General features: G+C 39.6%; 1 protein-coding gene across 4 annotated transcripts in view; it reads right to left on the bottom strand.

The window, feature by feature from the left end:
* WDR25 (WD repeat domain 25) overlaps positions 1–16,920 on the bottom strand; it is a 106,170-nt gene that overhangs the window by 29,070 nt on the left and 60,180 nt on the right. For 3 of the 4 annotated variants that reach the window (XM_050954179.1, XM_050954180.1, XM_050954177.1), the window contains exon 3: positions 13,484–13,631. The exons of the other annotated variant lie outside the window; for it this stretch is intronic. In XM_050954179.1, coding sequence (XP_050810136.1) covers positions 13,484–13,631 — 148 coding nt within the window. The remainder of the gene's footprint in view (positions 1–13,483; positions 13,632–16,920) is intronic. 4 annotated transcript variants of the gene reach the window in all.

Genomic DNA, 16,920 nt, shown 5'->3' with positions numbered 1-16,920 from the left:
TGGTATATGAGTTCCACAGATTGCCTGTGTGTTGTGTGAAGAAGTACCTCCTTTTGTTTGTTTTAATCCTACTGCCTATTAATTTCATTGGGTGACCCCTAGTTGTTGTGTTATGTGAAGGAGTAAATAACACTTCCTTATGCACTTTCTCCACATCATTCTTGATTGTATAGACCTCTATCATATCCTCCCTTAGTCATCTTTTTTCCTAGCTGAATAGTCGCAGACTTTATAATCTCTCCTCATATGGAAGTTGTTCCACAACCTTAATCAATTTTGTTGCCTCTCTTTGCACCTTTTCCAACCTAATATATCTTTTTTTGAGATGGAGTGACCAGAACTGCATGCAATATTCAAGGTGTGGGCGTACCATGGATTTATGTATTGGCATTATGATATCTACTGTTTTATTATCTATCCCTTTCCTAATGGGTCTTAACATTCTGTTAGCTTTTTTGACTGCCGCTACCCATTGAGCAGATGTTTTCAGAGAACTATCCACAAGGACTCCAAGATTTCTTTCATGCTAATTTAGATCCCATCATTTTGTATGTATAGTTGGGATTATGTTTTCCAATGTGCATTACTTTGTATTTATCAACACTGAAGATCATCTGCTATTTTGTTGCTCATCACCCAGTTTTGTGAGATCTCTTTGTAACTCTTCACAGTCTATTTTGGATTTAACTACCATGAGTAATTTTGTATTTTCTGCCAATTTTGCCACCTCATTGTTTACCAGATCATTGCCCCTACAGCTGCAAGTGCCATTTGCACTGTTAGAGTGTTACAGCAGGTATATGGTAAGGGGAAAGGATTTAGGTCATTGAACTATTGGAGGAACCATTTTCAGATTAAATGTAAAAATGACCCAACTACAGTAACTCCTCACTTAAAGTCATCCCGGTTAACATTGTTTCGTTCTTACATTGCTGATCAATTAGGGAACATGCTCGTTTAAAGTTGCATAATGCTCCCTTCTAATGTTGTTTGGCAGCTGCCTGCTTTGTCTACTGCTTGCAGGAAGAGCAGCCTGTTGCAGCTAGCTGGTGGGGGCTTGTTCCCTGTACAGCAGCTGCCCAGCAGGCTAGCAATTGCAGCTGTCCCTCTCCCCACTGCCATGTGCTGCTCCTGCCCTCTCCCTTGGAGCTGCTCCCCGAGACTCCTGCCTGCTGTGCGAGGGGAGGGAAGGAAGAGGGGGGGCTAATGTCAGGGTGTCCCCCTCCCCCTTACTTCCTTACTTCCCATTTACCCCATCTTCTATAGAGCAGGGGGGGACACACCAGGGCTCAGGACAGCAGCAGCTGCGGTCTCAGCAAGCTGATCTAATTAACAGGGCACTTACTTAAAGGGGAAATGCACATATTTCCCTCCATTCTTGCTGCTTTGTAGAGTGAGAGAGTTAACCCTTGAGGGCTCAGCCAATTGCTAGTTCATCACTTAGCAGTAAGGGAAATATCCCACCCTCTGACTCCTCCACCTCAACCAAACTTCACAATCATCATCACTGTGTACCACTATTAAATTGTTTGTTTAAAACTTTGTGTGTGTGTGTGTGTGTGTGTGTGTGTGTGTGTGTGTGTGTGTGTGTGTGTGTGTGTGTGTGTGTGTGTGTGTGTAAGTCTTTTGTCTGGTGAAAAAAATTTCCCTGGAACCTAACCCGCTCATTTACATTAATTCTTATGAGGAAATTGTATTCACTTAACATCGTTTCACTTAAAGTCGCATTTTTCAGGAACGTAACTACAACGTTAAGTGAGGAATTACTGTACTTGTATTCATTAAAGATCCCATGGCACTATTTGCTAGAACATGGGAGTGACACCATGCTAAATTCCAACCAAGCTAATTACATTCTGACCTAACTAAATATTCAGTGTACTTATTCTTTTCCTCTCCTAAACCAATATATAGTGTTCCTGATGCTACTAAAATTGTATTCTATTATAGAGGTATACCTGTTATGTGGTCTCTACTTGACATCATATTTTATGAAAAATATTCATGCTTTTTGATCTCAGGAATAATTTCTGAGCAGCCATTTTCCCCGATTTTCATCCTATTATAGTCAAGCTTTTATACTTCATCCATCACCACAACAGTGCAATTATATTTTTTGCTATCCCTGCTCCCTCCCATTAGATTTGGCTTTGGTTTTTGCTAGTCTTGTTGCAGTTTATTTTTCTTTGTCACACTACAGACACCTCGAGCTTACTGTACCTTTTTGAGATGTACTTCATGGTGCTACTTTGTGAACACTTTAAATCAGTGGCTCTCAACCTTTCCGGACTATCGTACCCATTTCAGGAGTCTGATTTGTCTTGTGTACCCCCAAGTTTCACTTCACTTAAAAACTACATGCTTACAAAATCAGAACTAAAAATACAAAGTGTCATTCACAGCACATTATTACTGAAAAATTGCTTACTTTTTCATTTTTACCATATAATTTTAAAATAAATGAGTTGGAACATAAATATTGTACTTACAATTCAGTGTATATTATATAGAGAAGTATAAACAAGTCATTGTCTATATGAAATTTAATTTGTACTGACTTTGCTAGTGCATTTTATATACTCTGTTGTAAAACTAGGCATATATCGAGATGAGTTGATGTACCCCCTGGAAGATCTCTGCATACCCTCATGGGTATGTGTACCCCTGGTTGAGAACCACTGCTTTGAATGATCAGAAATTTCCATGGATGCCCATCCAGCATCACAAAGGGCCATTACTTCCATTACTTATAGCTTTTGATTTTTGTTCAAATATCCCATATCAATACTTCATATGACAGTCAGTCTATATGTTCATCTAAGCCCATTACCCAATAACGGATACAGTGTCAATTGACAGGGAACTATATTGACAGACTCATGTTCAACATATTAACTGTTCAACACTCACAATAGAAACAGCTAAGAAAGATCATCATAAATTTAATTTGCTGTCAGTCCAGCACCCTAGAAGTAACCATTGATATACATCACTACTCTGATATAACATGCCCCAATATAACACGAATTCAAATATAACATGGTAAAGCAGTGCTCCGGGGGGAGAATGGGGGGGGCGCCTGTGCACTCCGGCGGATCAAAGCAAGTTCAATATAATGCAGTTTCACTTATAATGCGGTAAGATTTTTTGGCTCCCGAGGACAGCGTTGTATCGGGGTAGAGGTGTATTTTCTGCGCAAATAGTTTGTTCACTTTTGTTTACAATTATTAAGCTACTAGTAACATTAAAATTCACAGTAAAATTTTTCCAGGGCCAGATTTAGTGAGGTGCTATTTCTTAATAGCTCTGCAGAGCTCTCCCATCTCACACTGACGTCAATGGGAGTTAAGGTTGTCATAAACAGATAGCTAAGGGTTAATGTCTCTTTCACCTGAAGCACCTGACCAGAGGACCAATCAGGAAACCGGATTTTTTCAACTTTGGGTGGAGGGAAGTTTGTGTCTGAGTCTTTTGTCTGTCTACCTGCTTTCTCTGAGCTTTGGAGAAGTAGTTTCTACTTTCTAGTATTCTGTTTCTAAGAGTAAGGACAAAGAGATCAGATAGTAAGTTATATGGTTTCTTTTCTTTGGTATTTGCATGAATATAAGTGCTGGAGTGCTTTGATTTGTATTCTTTTGAATAAGGCTGTTTATTCAATATTCTTTTAAGCAATCGACCCTGTATTGTATCATCTTAATACAGAGAGACCATTTGTCTTTTTCTTTCTTTTTATATAAAGCTTTCTTTTAAGACCTGTTGGAGTTTTTCTTTACTTCAGGGAAATTGAGTCTGTACTCACCAGGGAATTGGTGGGAGGAAGAAATCAAGGGAGATCTGTGTGTTGGATTTGTTAGCCTGATTTTGCATTCCCTCTGGGGGAATAGGAAAGTACTTAAAAAGGATTATTTCCCTTTGTTGTGAGACTCAAGGGATTTGGGTCTTGGGGTCCCAGGGAAGGTTTTTCAGGGGGTCCAGAGTGCCCCAAAACACTCTAATTTTTTGGGTGGTGGCAGCAGGTATCAGGTCCAAGCTGGTAACTAAGCTTGGAGGTTTTTCATGCTAACCCCCATATTTTGGACGCTAAGGTCCAAATCTGGGACTAAGGTTATGATAAAGGTAACTTCACCCTTTAGTTAATAAACTGAAAATTAAAGCTGCTTGCGACATAAAACAGAAAATGCACGTGTTCCAGTGAATGTATATATTCACTATATTTAAGTTCCTGTTGTCTGCATAACAAAGATTCAGTCCATTCTGAGGCTGTAGGGAACATGAGGCTTTTTGATAATGTACTTCATTGTAGATCTTTGTTCCTGCAAAGATGATTTTTTTCTGAATGGTGAGTTTTGATATCTATTCAGTGAGGCCAAGATTTCACCCAAAATATTTACTGTGTCAATATGCCAGCAGGATCAAATCTTGCTAAACAATTTTACCATAGATATAACTTATTGCTAGAATTAATTTAGCTTTAGTTTTTCCATATTTTGTCTCTATTATTGTTGGTTACTTCATCATTATATCCATATTTTTACAACCTTGTAAAATACAGCCTCATAGTGGAGGTTTTCTATTATTTTTAAATGAAAACCACAAATTAAAAAGTAGTATTGATGACACAAGACAACTTTTAATTTGCATCTGTTATGATTGATTATTGTCACTCTTTGCATAGAGGACTTTGCAGGCCTCTAGCATGATTCTTAAACACGGTTTGGTCCTGTCCAGACACACTGACATGACAAAATGTCCCATTCTCCTATATGCTGCAGCCCATTTATGCTGTTCTGGAATAATGAGGTCATAAAAGGAGTGTAACTGGCCCTTACAGAACACTTCCATTTTACAGGGTAGAGTTGGGCTCTTTCTACTTCTGGTGTAGGGACTGGGCCAAGGAAGGGAGGGTGCCTGCCAGTGTAACAGTATGTCACCAATTATGGTGGGATTTCAAAAGTATTCTGTATTCATAAGAACATAAGAATGGCCATACTGGGTCAGACGAATGGTCCATCAATGGTCCAGGATTCTGTATTACAACAGTGGCCAATGCCAAGTGCTTCAGAGGGAATTAACAGAACAGGTAATCATCAAGTAATCCACCCAGTTGCCCATTCCCAGCTTCTGGCAAACAGAGGCTAGGGACACCATCCCTGCCCATCCTGGCTAATAGCCATTGATGGACCTATCCTCCATGAACTTATCTAGTTCTTTTTTTAACCCTGTTATAGTCTTGGCCTTCACATCCCCTAGCAAAGGGTTCCACAGGTTGACTGTGCATTGTGGGAAGAAATACTTCCTTTTGTTTGTTTTAAACCTGCTGCCTACTAATTTCATTTGGTGACCTCTAGTTTATGTGTTATGAGAATGAGTAAATAACTTTTTCTTATTCACTTTCCACCAGTCATGATTTTATAGACCTCTATCATATCCCAGCTTAGTCATCTCTTTTCCAAGCTGCAAAGTCCCAGTCTTATTACTCTCCTCATACGGAAGCTGTTCCATACCCTAATCATTTTTGTTGCCCTTTTCTGTACCTTTTCCAATTCCAATATCTCTTTTTTGAGATGGGGCAACCAGATCTGCATGCAGTATTCAAGATGTGGGCATACCATGAATTTATATACAGGTAATATGATATTTTCTGTGTTATCATCTATCCCTTTCCTAATGATTCCAAACATTCTGTTAGCTTTTGGACTGCTGCTGCACACTGAGTGGATGTTTTCAGAGAACTCTCTTACATTCACCTAACCTTGCTGCCACTGAGATCAATGGTAACACTCTCATTGCCTTTACTGGGAGCAGAATTAGCCTGGGGTTCAGCACATTTTAAAATTCCACTTCTGGTGAGTTATTTCAAATGGTTATACTATATTTACGAATAGTGTAACATTTTTGGAAACACTCCCTAGGTAATGTTTCTTAGATTCTGCACATCTTTAAAAACCTGCTAAATGTGGACAAAGGCTTATTGTCCAGCTATCCACATGGATTTAAATTATTAAAACTTTTTAATTTTTCAAATGAACCTAAAACTTTGAATATTGGATATATTGTATAGATTTTTCCAGCTGAGGAGCTGCACACCCATCAGAATAATTCCATGTTAATAAATAATATTTTCATTTTTTTTCTTCCCAAAGCACTTTACACACTTTGTATACAAAACCAATGAAAGGTGGTCACATCTCAAGTGGAAGGTGACAGATAAACAGTACACAGAATGTTACTACTCAACAATGGCTGGGAGGATTTTTGTTTCTCAAGGACACAAACAAAATCCTACTACTGAAAATCTTGCAGCTTCGTTCTCAAAGGCACAGAGGACCTTTTCAAAAATCACGCCACTGTTTCTTGAGGTATCTTCTGATAGATTTTTACACAGTAATCTGCATAATATTCTATCTTCATAATAAAGTTGGAGAGCTACATCAACCCTGCTGGGATTATCACCTGTGACTTCTAAAACTGACTCTCTCACAAATAAAAAATAAACAATCATAAACTATGTCAGCAGGACCACCAAGACAAGAGTACTGAGGGACTCTACACAGTTTTATAAAATAAAACAAGTAAAAAAAAAACCATCAAATTTAAAAAACTACTTTAAGTAATCTGAAGTTTCCTTTAAAGCTAGATGTAATCTTAGTAGCATAAAACAGGGTGTTAAGTGACCCAATGTACTTATGAGGGAGGTGCATATAAAATTCATGAGCTCTAATGTAATTGCTATGCTAGGCAATTTGAAGTGCACTTAGTAAAGAACTCCTGAACATCCTGGAGCAATGTTTCTGCCATAATATGAAGGACTCTATGGTATCCATGGCATGCAAATAATCTTATCTTTGCTAGAATTCTCCATATGTGATTGCAGCATTCCTTTTGTGACTTGTACTAATATATAAATATTCACTAATATATGTATATATATATAGCTATGCATAAACACACAGATATAGAAATGTAAAGAAAAACAGTATTAGCCTACTAAAGTTTGCTGAGCATACGAATTACATCTAAAAATAATGGCCAGTAGTTTAAAAAGTGTATGAGGCGTAAATAACAAGTGATACATAGGAGCAGGCATATACTTTCTGCAAACTTGTTTTAAAACTTTACTGCTAACTTTCTGGAAACATAATCTTTGATGCAGTCATAGAATATGTGGTTATATCTATGTAAATTATGGATGAACTCAACTGTTAACAGGAGGAACAAAAAACAGATAGCAGCAAGGAATGATTGAATAACCGGAACATTTTCTCTAACTGATTCATGGAATATGTAAAGGTTTCACAAATGTGATATTATTAGTAAAGCAAACAGAAGAGCTGCATTTTTCTAATGAAAAATTATATCTAAAATAGGGCAGAGAAAAACAGCAATAAAAAAACTTTGAGATTTTGTAGAGAACATATTTTCCACTGCTTTCTACAGTAAATGTGTGTGAGAAAAATGTTATTGTTTATGTTCACTGTTATATTCACTGCACTAGAATGTAATTTGTTCACTGAAATATGTCCCTGAAAAAGGACAGAAGTGCCTTTTTTGTATATAACCATTTTCGTAGGTTTTGTATATTGTTGAAAAATCTGGAAAGGTGACAAAAGTACATTTAAGAAACACTGACAAAAAGTAATAGAGCAGTTCAGTTGTGTTTTTGATCTAATATTAAAGTTCCAAAACTTATAGCATAGTATTAGTCCCGCATCCTGCAATAGCTTAAGTACATGGGTAATTTTACTCACATAAATATACCCATAGAAGTCAATGGGACTACTCACATGTGTAATCTTAAATTCCTATTTAAAGGCTTGCGGGATCAAGCCCTTACTTTACAGCATATGAATGACCATTTTAAAGAAAGGCATACTAAAAGTCAGAGCCTATCATTTGGACATCAGACTAATAGATAATAGGTTGGATATTAGGAAAAACTTTGTCACTAGGAGGGTGGTGAAGCACTGGAATGGGTTTCCTAGGGAGGTGGTGGAATCTCATTCCTTGGAGGTTTTTAAGGTAAGGCTTGACAAAGCCCTGGCTGGGATGATTTAGTTGGGGATTGGTCCTGCTTTGAGCAGGGGGTTGGACTAGATGACCTCCTGAGATCCCTTCCAACCCTGATATTCTATTATCTGAATTTTATTTAAAAATGTATAAGCTAGTTCTCTTCTACAGCTTTAAAAAGGATTCTACATGACAAAAGCAGCAAAGAATCCTATGGTACCTTATAGACTAACAGACGTTTTGGAGCATGAGCTTTCGTGGGTGAATACCCACTTCGTTAGATGCATGTAGTGGAAATTTCCAGGGGCAGGTATATATATGCAGGCAAGCTAGAGATAACGAGGTTAGTTCAATCAGGGAGGATGAGGCCCTGTTCTAGCAGCTGAGGTGTGAAAACTAAGGGAGGAGAAACTGGTTCTGTAGTTGGCAAGCCATTCACAGTCTTTGTTCAATCCTGAGCTGATGGTGTCAAATTTGCAGATGAACTGAAGCTCAGCAGTTTCTCTTTGAAGTCTGGTCCTGAAGTTCTTTTTGCTGCAGGATGGCCACCTTAAGATCTGCTATAGTGTGGCCAGGGAGGTTGAAGTGTTCTCCTACAGGTTTTTGTATATTGCCATTCCTAATATCTGATTTGTGTCCATTTATCCTTTTCCATAGAGATTGTTCAGTTTGGCCAATGTACATAGCAGAGGGGCATTGCTGGCATATGATGGCGTATATTACATTGGTGGATGTGCAGGTGAATGAACCAGTGATGGTGTGGCTGATCTGGTTAGGTCCTATGATGGTGTCGCTGGTGTAGATATGTGGGCAGGTTTGTTGCATGGATTGGTACGAGGTTTGTTGCATGGATTGGTTCCTGAGCTAGAGTTACTATGGTGCAGTGTGCAGTTATTGGTGAGAATATGTTTCAGGTTGGCAGGTTGTCTGTGGGCGAGGACTGGCCTGCCACCCAAGGCCTGTGAAAATGTGAGATCATTGTCCAGGATGGGTTGTAGATCCCTGATGATGCGTTGGAGGGGTTTTGGCTGGGGACTGTATGTGATGGCCAGTGGAGTCCTGTTGGTTTCTTTCTTGGGTTTGTCTTGCGGTAGGAGGCTTCTGGGTACACGTCTGGCTCTGTTGATCTGTTTCCTTATTTCCTCGTGAGGGTATTGTAGTTTTGAGAATGCTTGGTGGAGATTTTGTAGGTGTTGGTCTCTGTCTGAGGGGTTAGAGCAGATGCGGTTGTACCTCAGTGCTTGGCTGTAGACGATGGATCGTGTGATGTGCCCGGGATGGACGCTGGAGGCATGAAGGTAAGCATAGCAGTCGGTAGATTTTCAGTATAGGGTGGTGTTACTGTGACCATCACTTATTTGCACCGTGGTGTCTAGGAAGTGGACCTCCCGTATAGATTGGTCCAGGCTGAGGTTGATGGTGGGGTGGAAGTTGTTGAAAGCGTGGTGGAATTTTTCCAGAGTTTCCTTCCCATGAGTCCAGATGATGAAGATGTCATCAATGTAGCGTAGGTACAGAAGGGGTGTGAGTGGACGAGAGCTGAGGAAGCGTTGTTCCAGGTCGGCCATAAAAATATTGGCATATTGTGGGGCCATGCGGGTGCCCATAGCAGTGCCACTGATCTGGAGATATATATTGTCATCAAATTTGAAATAGTTGTGTGTGAGGATAAAGGCACAGAGCTCAGCAGCCAGTTGTGCTGTGGCGTCATCAGGGACACTGTTCCTGACAGCTTGTATTCCATCTGTATGTGGGATGTTTGTGTAGAGAGCCTCTACATCCATGGTGGCTTGGATGGTGTTTTCTGGAAGGTCACCAATGCATTGTAGTTTCCTCAGGAAATTAGTGGTGTCACGGAGATAGCTGGGAGTGCTGGTGGCATAGGGTCTGAGTAGAGAGTCCACATATCTAGACAGTCCTTCAGTGAGAGTGCCAATGCCCAAGATGATGGGGCATCCAGGATTTCCGGGTTTGTGGATCTTGGGTAGTAGATAGAATAACCCTGGTTGGGGCTCTAAGGGTATGTTGATTTGTTCCGGTGTTAGCGTAGGGAGAGTCCTGAGTAGATGGTGCAGTTTCTTAGTGTATTCCTCAGTGGGATCTGAGGAAAGTGGCCTGTAGAATTTGGTATTGGAGAGTTGTCTGGCGGCCTCCTTTTGGTAGTCAGACCTGTTCACGACACCATCAGCTCAGGATTAAACAAAGACTGTGAATGGCTTGCCAACTACAAAACCAGTTTCTCCTCCCTTAGTTTTCACACCTCAACTGCTAGAACAGGGCCTCATCCTCCCTGATTGAACTAACCTCGTTATCTCTAGCTTGCTTGCATATATATGCCTGCCCTGGAAATTTCCACTACATGCATCTGATGAAGGGGGTATTCACCCACGAAAGCTCACGCTCCAAAACGTCTGTTAGTCTACAAGGTGCCACAGGATTCTTTGCTGCTTTTATAGATCCAGACTAACACGGCTACCCCTCTGATACTTGACTACATGATAAAAGTAATTTGGGGCTATTATACTCCCGTTCTCTAAATCAGGGGTCGGCAACCTGCAGCACGCGGGCTGATTTTTAGTGGCATGCTGCTGCCAGCGGGGTCTCGGCCGCCAGCCCCTTGCCAGCCCACTGCTGGCCTGGCTGTCAGAGGCCAGCAGACAGAACCCCAGACTGGCAGCAGGATGAGCTGCTCAGCCTGCTGCCAGTCTGGGGTTCCATCTGCTGTCCACGGTGCCGGTCTGGCACGCGAAACCTTTTACTGGCTTGTGAAACCTTAAATTAATGAAGACTTGGCACACCACTTCTCAAAGGCTGCCGACCACTGCTCTAAATAAACAGCAATTTGCACAAAACAACTGTACTGAAAATGAGGACAAAAGAGATTAGACTTCAGTAAACATAGTTGGAAAAAACTTGAACGACAAGGACAAAGTGCACAGGGAACAGAGTTTAGGGCTAAGCTACTAATTGCAGATGGCATTATTATTTATATGGCACCCCAGATGTTCATCACTATATTTAAATATAGTGACAGTGAGTTCAGCCTAGCAAGGAAACATAATTAAGACCAAAAGTCCAAAAAAGAATGAGTCACATTTATCAAGATATAGTTGTAACATCTATCTGAAATTAACCAAAGATGAAATCCTCTCAGCAGTAATGATGAGTAGGGAGGGGTAAATGGTTCAGTGAACTAATGCAGATCTGATTCTAGTAACTGGCTGCATATTTTCAAATGGAAATGAGGCTTTTTATATCAACCTGATTTGGATTCCATCTGCAAACTACTTGCCCTGTTTCTCTGAAAGAGTTACTGAAAATGTAGGCGAGAAAGAGGGTAACTTTACAAGTTGCAGGAAAACTAGAAGTTTGGGCGGGATGTGCATGGAAGGGGTCATATTATCTGTATTGTTATGGAGGTTTATTAGTCACTTTGGGCCTGTTTTTTTCAGAAGTTCTGAGTACCGACACTCCAGGTCAACAGGAGCTACCCTCCTCTTAAAATGAGGCCATTAAAAGATACTAGAGATGCATGAAACTTAACAGATTAGACATATACTATTTCCACTTAGCATACTGAGCTCTAAATCAGCTTATTTGCCACTCATGCTACCACAGTCCAAAATGCTGGCAATATTTTATTATTAAAATTACCCTTAGAGGCAAAGGAAATACTAAAAATAATTAATCCAAGAAAGAATTCTATTTAAATGTTGAATCATGGTAGTTCTGTAAGTCAAGCAGCCAGAAGACATAAAATATTACTATATAATCTTAGAATTATCTCTCTTAGGAATTCGTATTGACATTTTATAACACACAGATTTCATCCATATTGATTTAGAGCATTGGAATAAATGTACTTTACGTCAAATTCCCATTATAACTAACTGTGACTGAACCTAATGAGCTTAAATTCTAGTGCAATGTTCAAGAAGTTATGCATACAATGACTGCTATTGCCCATTAGCAATAGCAGTCATTGTATGCATAACTTCTTGAACATTGCACTAGAATTTAAGCTCATTAGGTTCAGTCACAGTTAGTTTCAAATTAGAATGAAAATGAAAATAATGCTGAAATTAGACTGGGGGGGGAGGGAGGGAGGGAAAGGACGACATAATAAAGTCTATTTGAAATGAAAACAGTACATTAACTCCACAGAATGCTATCCAGGCAAACTCATTTATACAAGTGTGAAGCTTGAATACTCAAGAAACGTCACTATTCCAGTGCTAGGTATGTGTTTTACAGTCTCAGCATACAGCAACCCTCTTATAGCCATGACTGAATTTAAAATCACATGGCATGACAAATCTTGGGAAATTGATTCCTAAGGTAGGGAAAGAAACTCTCTCTTTAATCATTTGTATGACCAGTTTTCTCAGTCTTTTGGGAGCTTCCTAATTCATTAGAAGAGGACCGTTTCATGCTTAATCTGCAGCCACTCTGCTCTCCAAAAGACATCAGATCTCACTTTACAAGGTGATTTTTAATTTTACATCAGGAAAAAACCTACTAGACAGATGCTACTTTATAAATATAACTTTTTTAAATATAAAATTATATGTTCATAAAATAAATTACTTTGTAAAACAGTTAAATATATTTCAATGTAGGTTAAATGGCCAAGATTTATTAAAGTCTATTGCTTCAGCTGGCAAAGTGCTATCTTATGCCCCAAACCTGCAATTCCATTGACACACTTGGATGCCCGTGCTCATGCAAAGCCCACTGAAGTCAATGGGGCTCCATTAAAGTGCAAGGATCAGCTGCATAGATGCCATTACAGGACTGATGAAATAATGTACTAAACAAAGAATGTGGGGAGATCTGGAAGACTCACAAAATATGGCCTTCCAATTATTGTAGCAGTCTGGGGGGAAAATGGCATTTTAGCAACCAGACCAATGAGGTAACAAAAGAGAAGTCCAATCTCAAATTCATGACTCTACAGATCACTTTTTAATGGGTTTGGGCCAAAATTTTCGAACTTTTAGTCCTAAAGTTAGGAATCTATATCCGTAATTAGGCACCTTTTGAGCAAAACACATTATCTACTTAATTAACTTTCAGCACCTGCTTATATCGATCCCTAATTAGAAAGCCACTTAAGCATATACTTAATCACATGTGTAATCTCACTGATGTCACCTTTAAAGTTAAGCATATGCTTAATGCTCTGCTGAATAAGCATAGACTTATATACTGTATCTCAGTGCTTTGTTGAAACAGAGCCCTAACTACATGAAATAATAGGCTCTAGGTGTTCAATACCTCTGAAAATTAGCACACCTATATAAGTGTCTTAAACATGGATATAATTGACTACATTAAAGTACCCATATGAATTTTGGCCTTGATATTTTGAGATTTAACCTCATTTATAGGAGAATAGGGCTAATAGTCTCATGCCACACTATCCATGCTGGAGTTGGAAAATAGTGTTAAAAATGTGACTTTAAATTACATTTACCTGTTTCAACATCTGTTAAATGAAGCATAGAATCAAAGCCTCCACTGAGAATTCTTCTTCCACACAAAGACCACTGAGCAGTTCGAACAGCACAGCTGTGACAGGAGTATGTTTTTAAACAACAGCCTGTATCTACAGCATTCCATATCTTAAAAAGAAACGAAATGACAGTTCTAAATATAAATTTTAAAACACCATTAATTAAATTATTCAACCTGCTGATAAAAAATTAGAACAAATTAGCCTAGCTGAGAAAGTTTCATATGGTTTAACAGATTTGATTTTGCTGTGAAGATGGGATTAAAGTAATACTGCACTCCCTTAAATTATGAAAATATTTTTACAGAATCACAGAAATGTAGGGTTGGAAGAGATCTGGAAATCAGCTAGTCCAGTCCACTGTGCTGAGGCAGGACCAAATAAACCTAGACCATCTCTGACGTTTGTCCAACCTGTTTTAAAAACCTCCAATTATGGCTATTCCCCAAACTCCCAAAGCCTATTTCAAAACTTAACTACCCTTATAGTTGGAAAGTTTTTCCTAATATCCAACCTAAATCTCCCTTGCTGCAGATTAGGCCCATTACTTCTTGTGGTGGACATGGAGAACAATTGATCCCCATTCTCTTTATAACAACCCATAACAGATTTGAAAATGAACATGCCCAGTTTTTTTAACCTTTCCTCATAGGTCAGGCTCCCTAACCCTTTTATCATTTTTGTTGCTCGCCTCTGGACTCTGTCCAAGTTGTCCACATTTTTCTTAAAATGTGGCACCGAAACACACCACTCCAGCTGAGGCCTCATCAATATCGAATAGAGTGCTACAATTACCTCCCGTGTCTTACATACAGCATTTCTGTTAATAAAGCCCAGAATTATATTAGCATCACATTGTTGACTTATATTCAATTTGTGATCCACTAGAACCCCCAAATTCCTTTCACCAATACTATTACCTACCTAGTTATTCCCCATTTTGTAGTTGCGTATTTGATTTTTCCTCTTAAGTGTAGTGTTTTATACTTATCTTTCCTGGATTTCATCTTGTTGAATTCAGACAAATTGGAAAATTTGTCAAGGTCATTTTGAATGCTAATCCTATCTGCCAAAATGCTTGCAACCCCCATCCCAAATCAGTGTCATCTGCAAATTTTATAAACAGATTCTCAACTCATTATCCAAGTCAATAATGAAAATATTAAATAGTACCGGACCCAGGACTGACCCCTGTGGAACCCCACTAAATACACCCTCCCAGTTTGATAGCAAGCCATTGATAACTACTCTTTGAATATGGTCTTTCAACCAGTTGTCACCCCCTTTATAGTAATTTCACCTAGACCGCATTTCCCTAGTTTGCTTATAAGAATGTCACATGGGACGGTGTCAAAAGCCTTAATAGCAAAAGAATAAAGACAATAAGCATTCTTGTGGCAGGCATAATTTCCTGAGAGTTCATAAACTGTTCTTAGTAGCAGCCCTTGTCAGACCTTCCCACTGCCATTCTCTCGTCTCCTTCCATGGTGAGAAACAACCCCACAACTCCTGTTTGTTCCCTCTTGTTTCTCTCCCACATACTTCACTGTAATCAACTTCATTTGGCAGGAGCGCCACCTGCTTTTTTGGCACCCTAGGCGGCGGAAGGTCCCACCCCCGAAATGGTGCCCCCGACAGAGGTGGCAGAAGGTCCCGCCCCTGAAATACCGACGACGACCAGGGCAGCCGAAGATCCGGCTGCCATGGTCGCCGCCCTCCAAATGTTAGCACCCTAGGCGACTGCCTAGGTCACGTAATGGGTTGCACCGGCCCTGCCATTTGGTAGTGAACAGGAAGCCTGGCAGAGTACAGATCTGAGATCTGCCTATATGTTGACTAGACCTGATTCTTCAGTCTTGCAAATACTAATTTCAGGCAGCATTTTGCCACTCTCAGACTTTGCTTAAGAACTAGATATGAATATTGTCATGGAGGCTTGGGTAGGGTTCTTTTAAAGTGCTCAGCACTGGCCTAATTCTAGCTTCAATTGGAGCAAAGTTAGGCCAATCTGAGCACTTCTGAAAATCCCACCTCTACTAATTACCTTAAATCTTTAAAGTGTTAGGAAAAACAAAAGAGTATTCAATCTTTAACTTTTCTGGAATGTTGTATTCTGGTTCACATTTTAAAAACAAAACAATTATTTGATAAAGAAAAAAGTAATGATTTTCTCAATCGAAGTAGCTGTCACAAGGTATTTATAGCAACTATTAATTATTTTTAATTATGATTTGGGTTATCAAATATGCAGTACACCTCATTAATCAAAAATACACATTCTATATGCAGAGTTTATCATACGTTATGATAATCAAAATTTATCAAATTATATGTGAAAAATAATATCTAGCAAGATCAGATTTGAGATTAGGTTAACTATTGATTTTTTTAATTATTAATATCTTGCTGCAAACAACACTGGTTTATACAATCTGACTATATCACTTATTGCAATATCTATTATTTGTCTCAGGCAAAACAATTTTTTTCCAGTTATTTGGCTTCCAGCCAAATACTACAATTAGCTGCTCAGTGAACCCCAATGTGTTTTCATTGCCAGTATTAGTAGTGCAAGAAGATCAATGTTTTCATGGTGCTAGATAACAATTTTATTGTACTTGCAGTTGAAAATTGAAAACTGGATGATATATGGCTTAAAGTTATAACAGAAATACTAAGAATCTTTGTGGTTTGTCACTATATTACCATCATACTAAGGCCTTGTCTACACTACACAGTCAGCTTTCGTCAATAAAACAGTAGAGATGAACACACTGAAATGCTCTGCCTGCCGATGTAATATATGCTATACCAACATAATAAAATCACCTCAACAAGAGGCATAGGGCTTATTTCAGTATAGTTAGGGTGACGCGTCTGTGTAGACACTCGGGTCCTTACATCAGCTGTTGGCTGTTATCCATTGGAGCCATGAGATTGACAAGAAAGGTGGCTCCCAGCTCCTGAGCCGAGTTGCTTACAGGTCTCCGCTCCAAGCCAGGCTGCCATCCAGGCTCCTGGCTTCAGCTGCTGCCTGGGCTCCCAACTCCCCACTAGGAGCCCAATGTCTCCTAGGGTCCTGGCTCCCTGCCAGAAGCATGACAGCCGACTGGACTCCAGGCGTGGATCTCCCTGCTGGAGGCAAGAAGCCCTGTGTGGCTTCCCCTCCACCCCCAGCTCCCCCAAACAGCCCCTCTTCAGTAGGTGGAAGAACTCTTGGTGAGTACATGCACCACCAACAGAAGGAGGATAGCGTGGACATCAGCCACGGCAGTAATTAATGTGGTGTCTGTAACTCGAGCTAAAATAGGTCAACTTAAGATTGTAGAGTAGACATAGCCTAAAACTTGCTGTGTATTTCAAACAAAAGTTGTCTGTAAGCTCACCAAAGACAGTCT

The sequence above is a fragment of the Gopherus flavomarginatus genome, chromosome 5 (assembly GCF_025201925.1).
Source record: "Gopherus flavomarginatus isolate rGopFla2 chromosome 5, rGopFla2.mat.asm, whole genome shotgun sequence".
Taxonomy (NCBI): domain Eukaryota; kingdom Metazoa; phylum Chordata; order Testudines; family Testudinidae; genus Gopherus; species Gopherus flavomarginatus.
The sequence above is the reverse complement of the archived record's forward strand: the minus strand, read 5'-3'. Positions and strand labels throughout refer to the sequence as shown.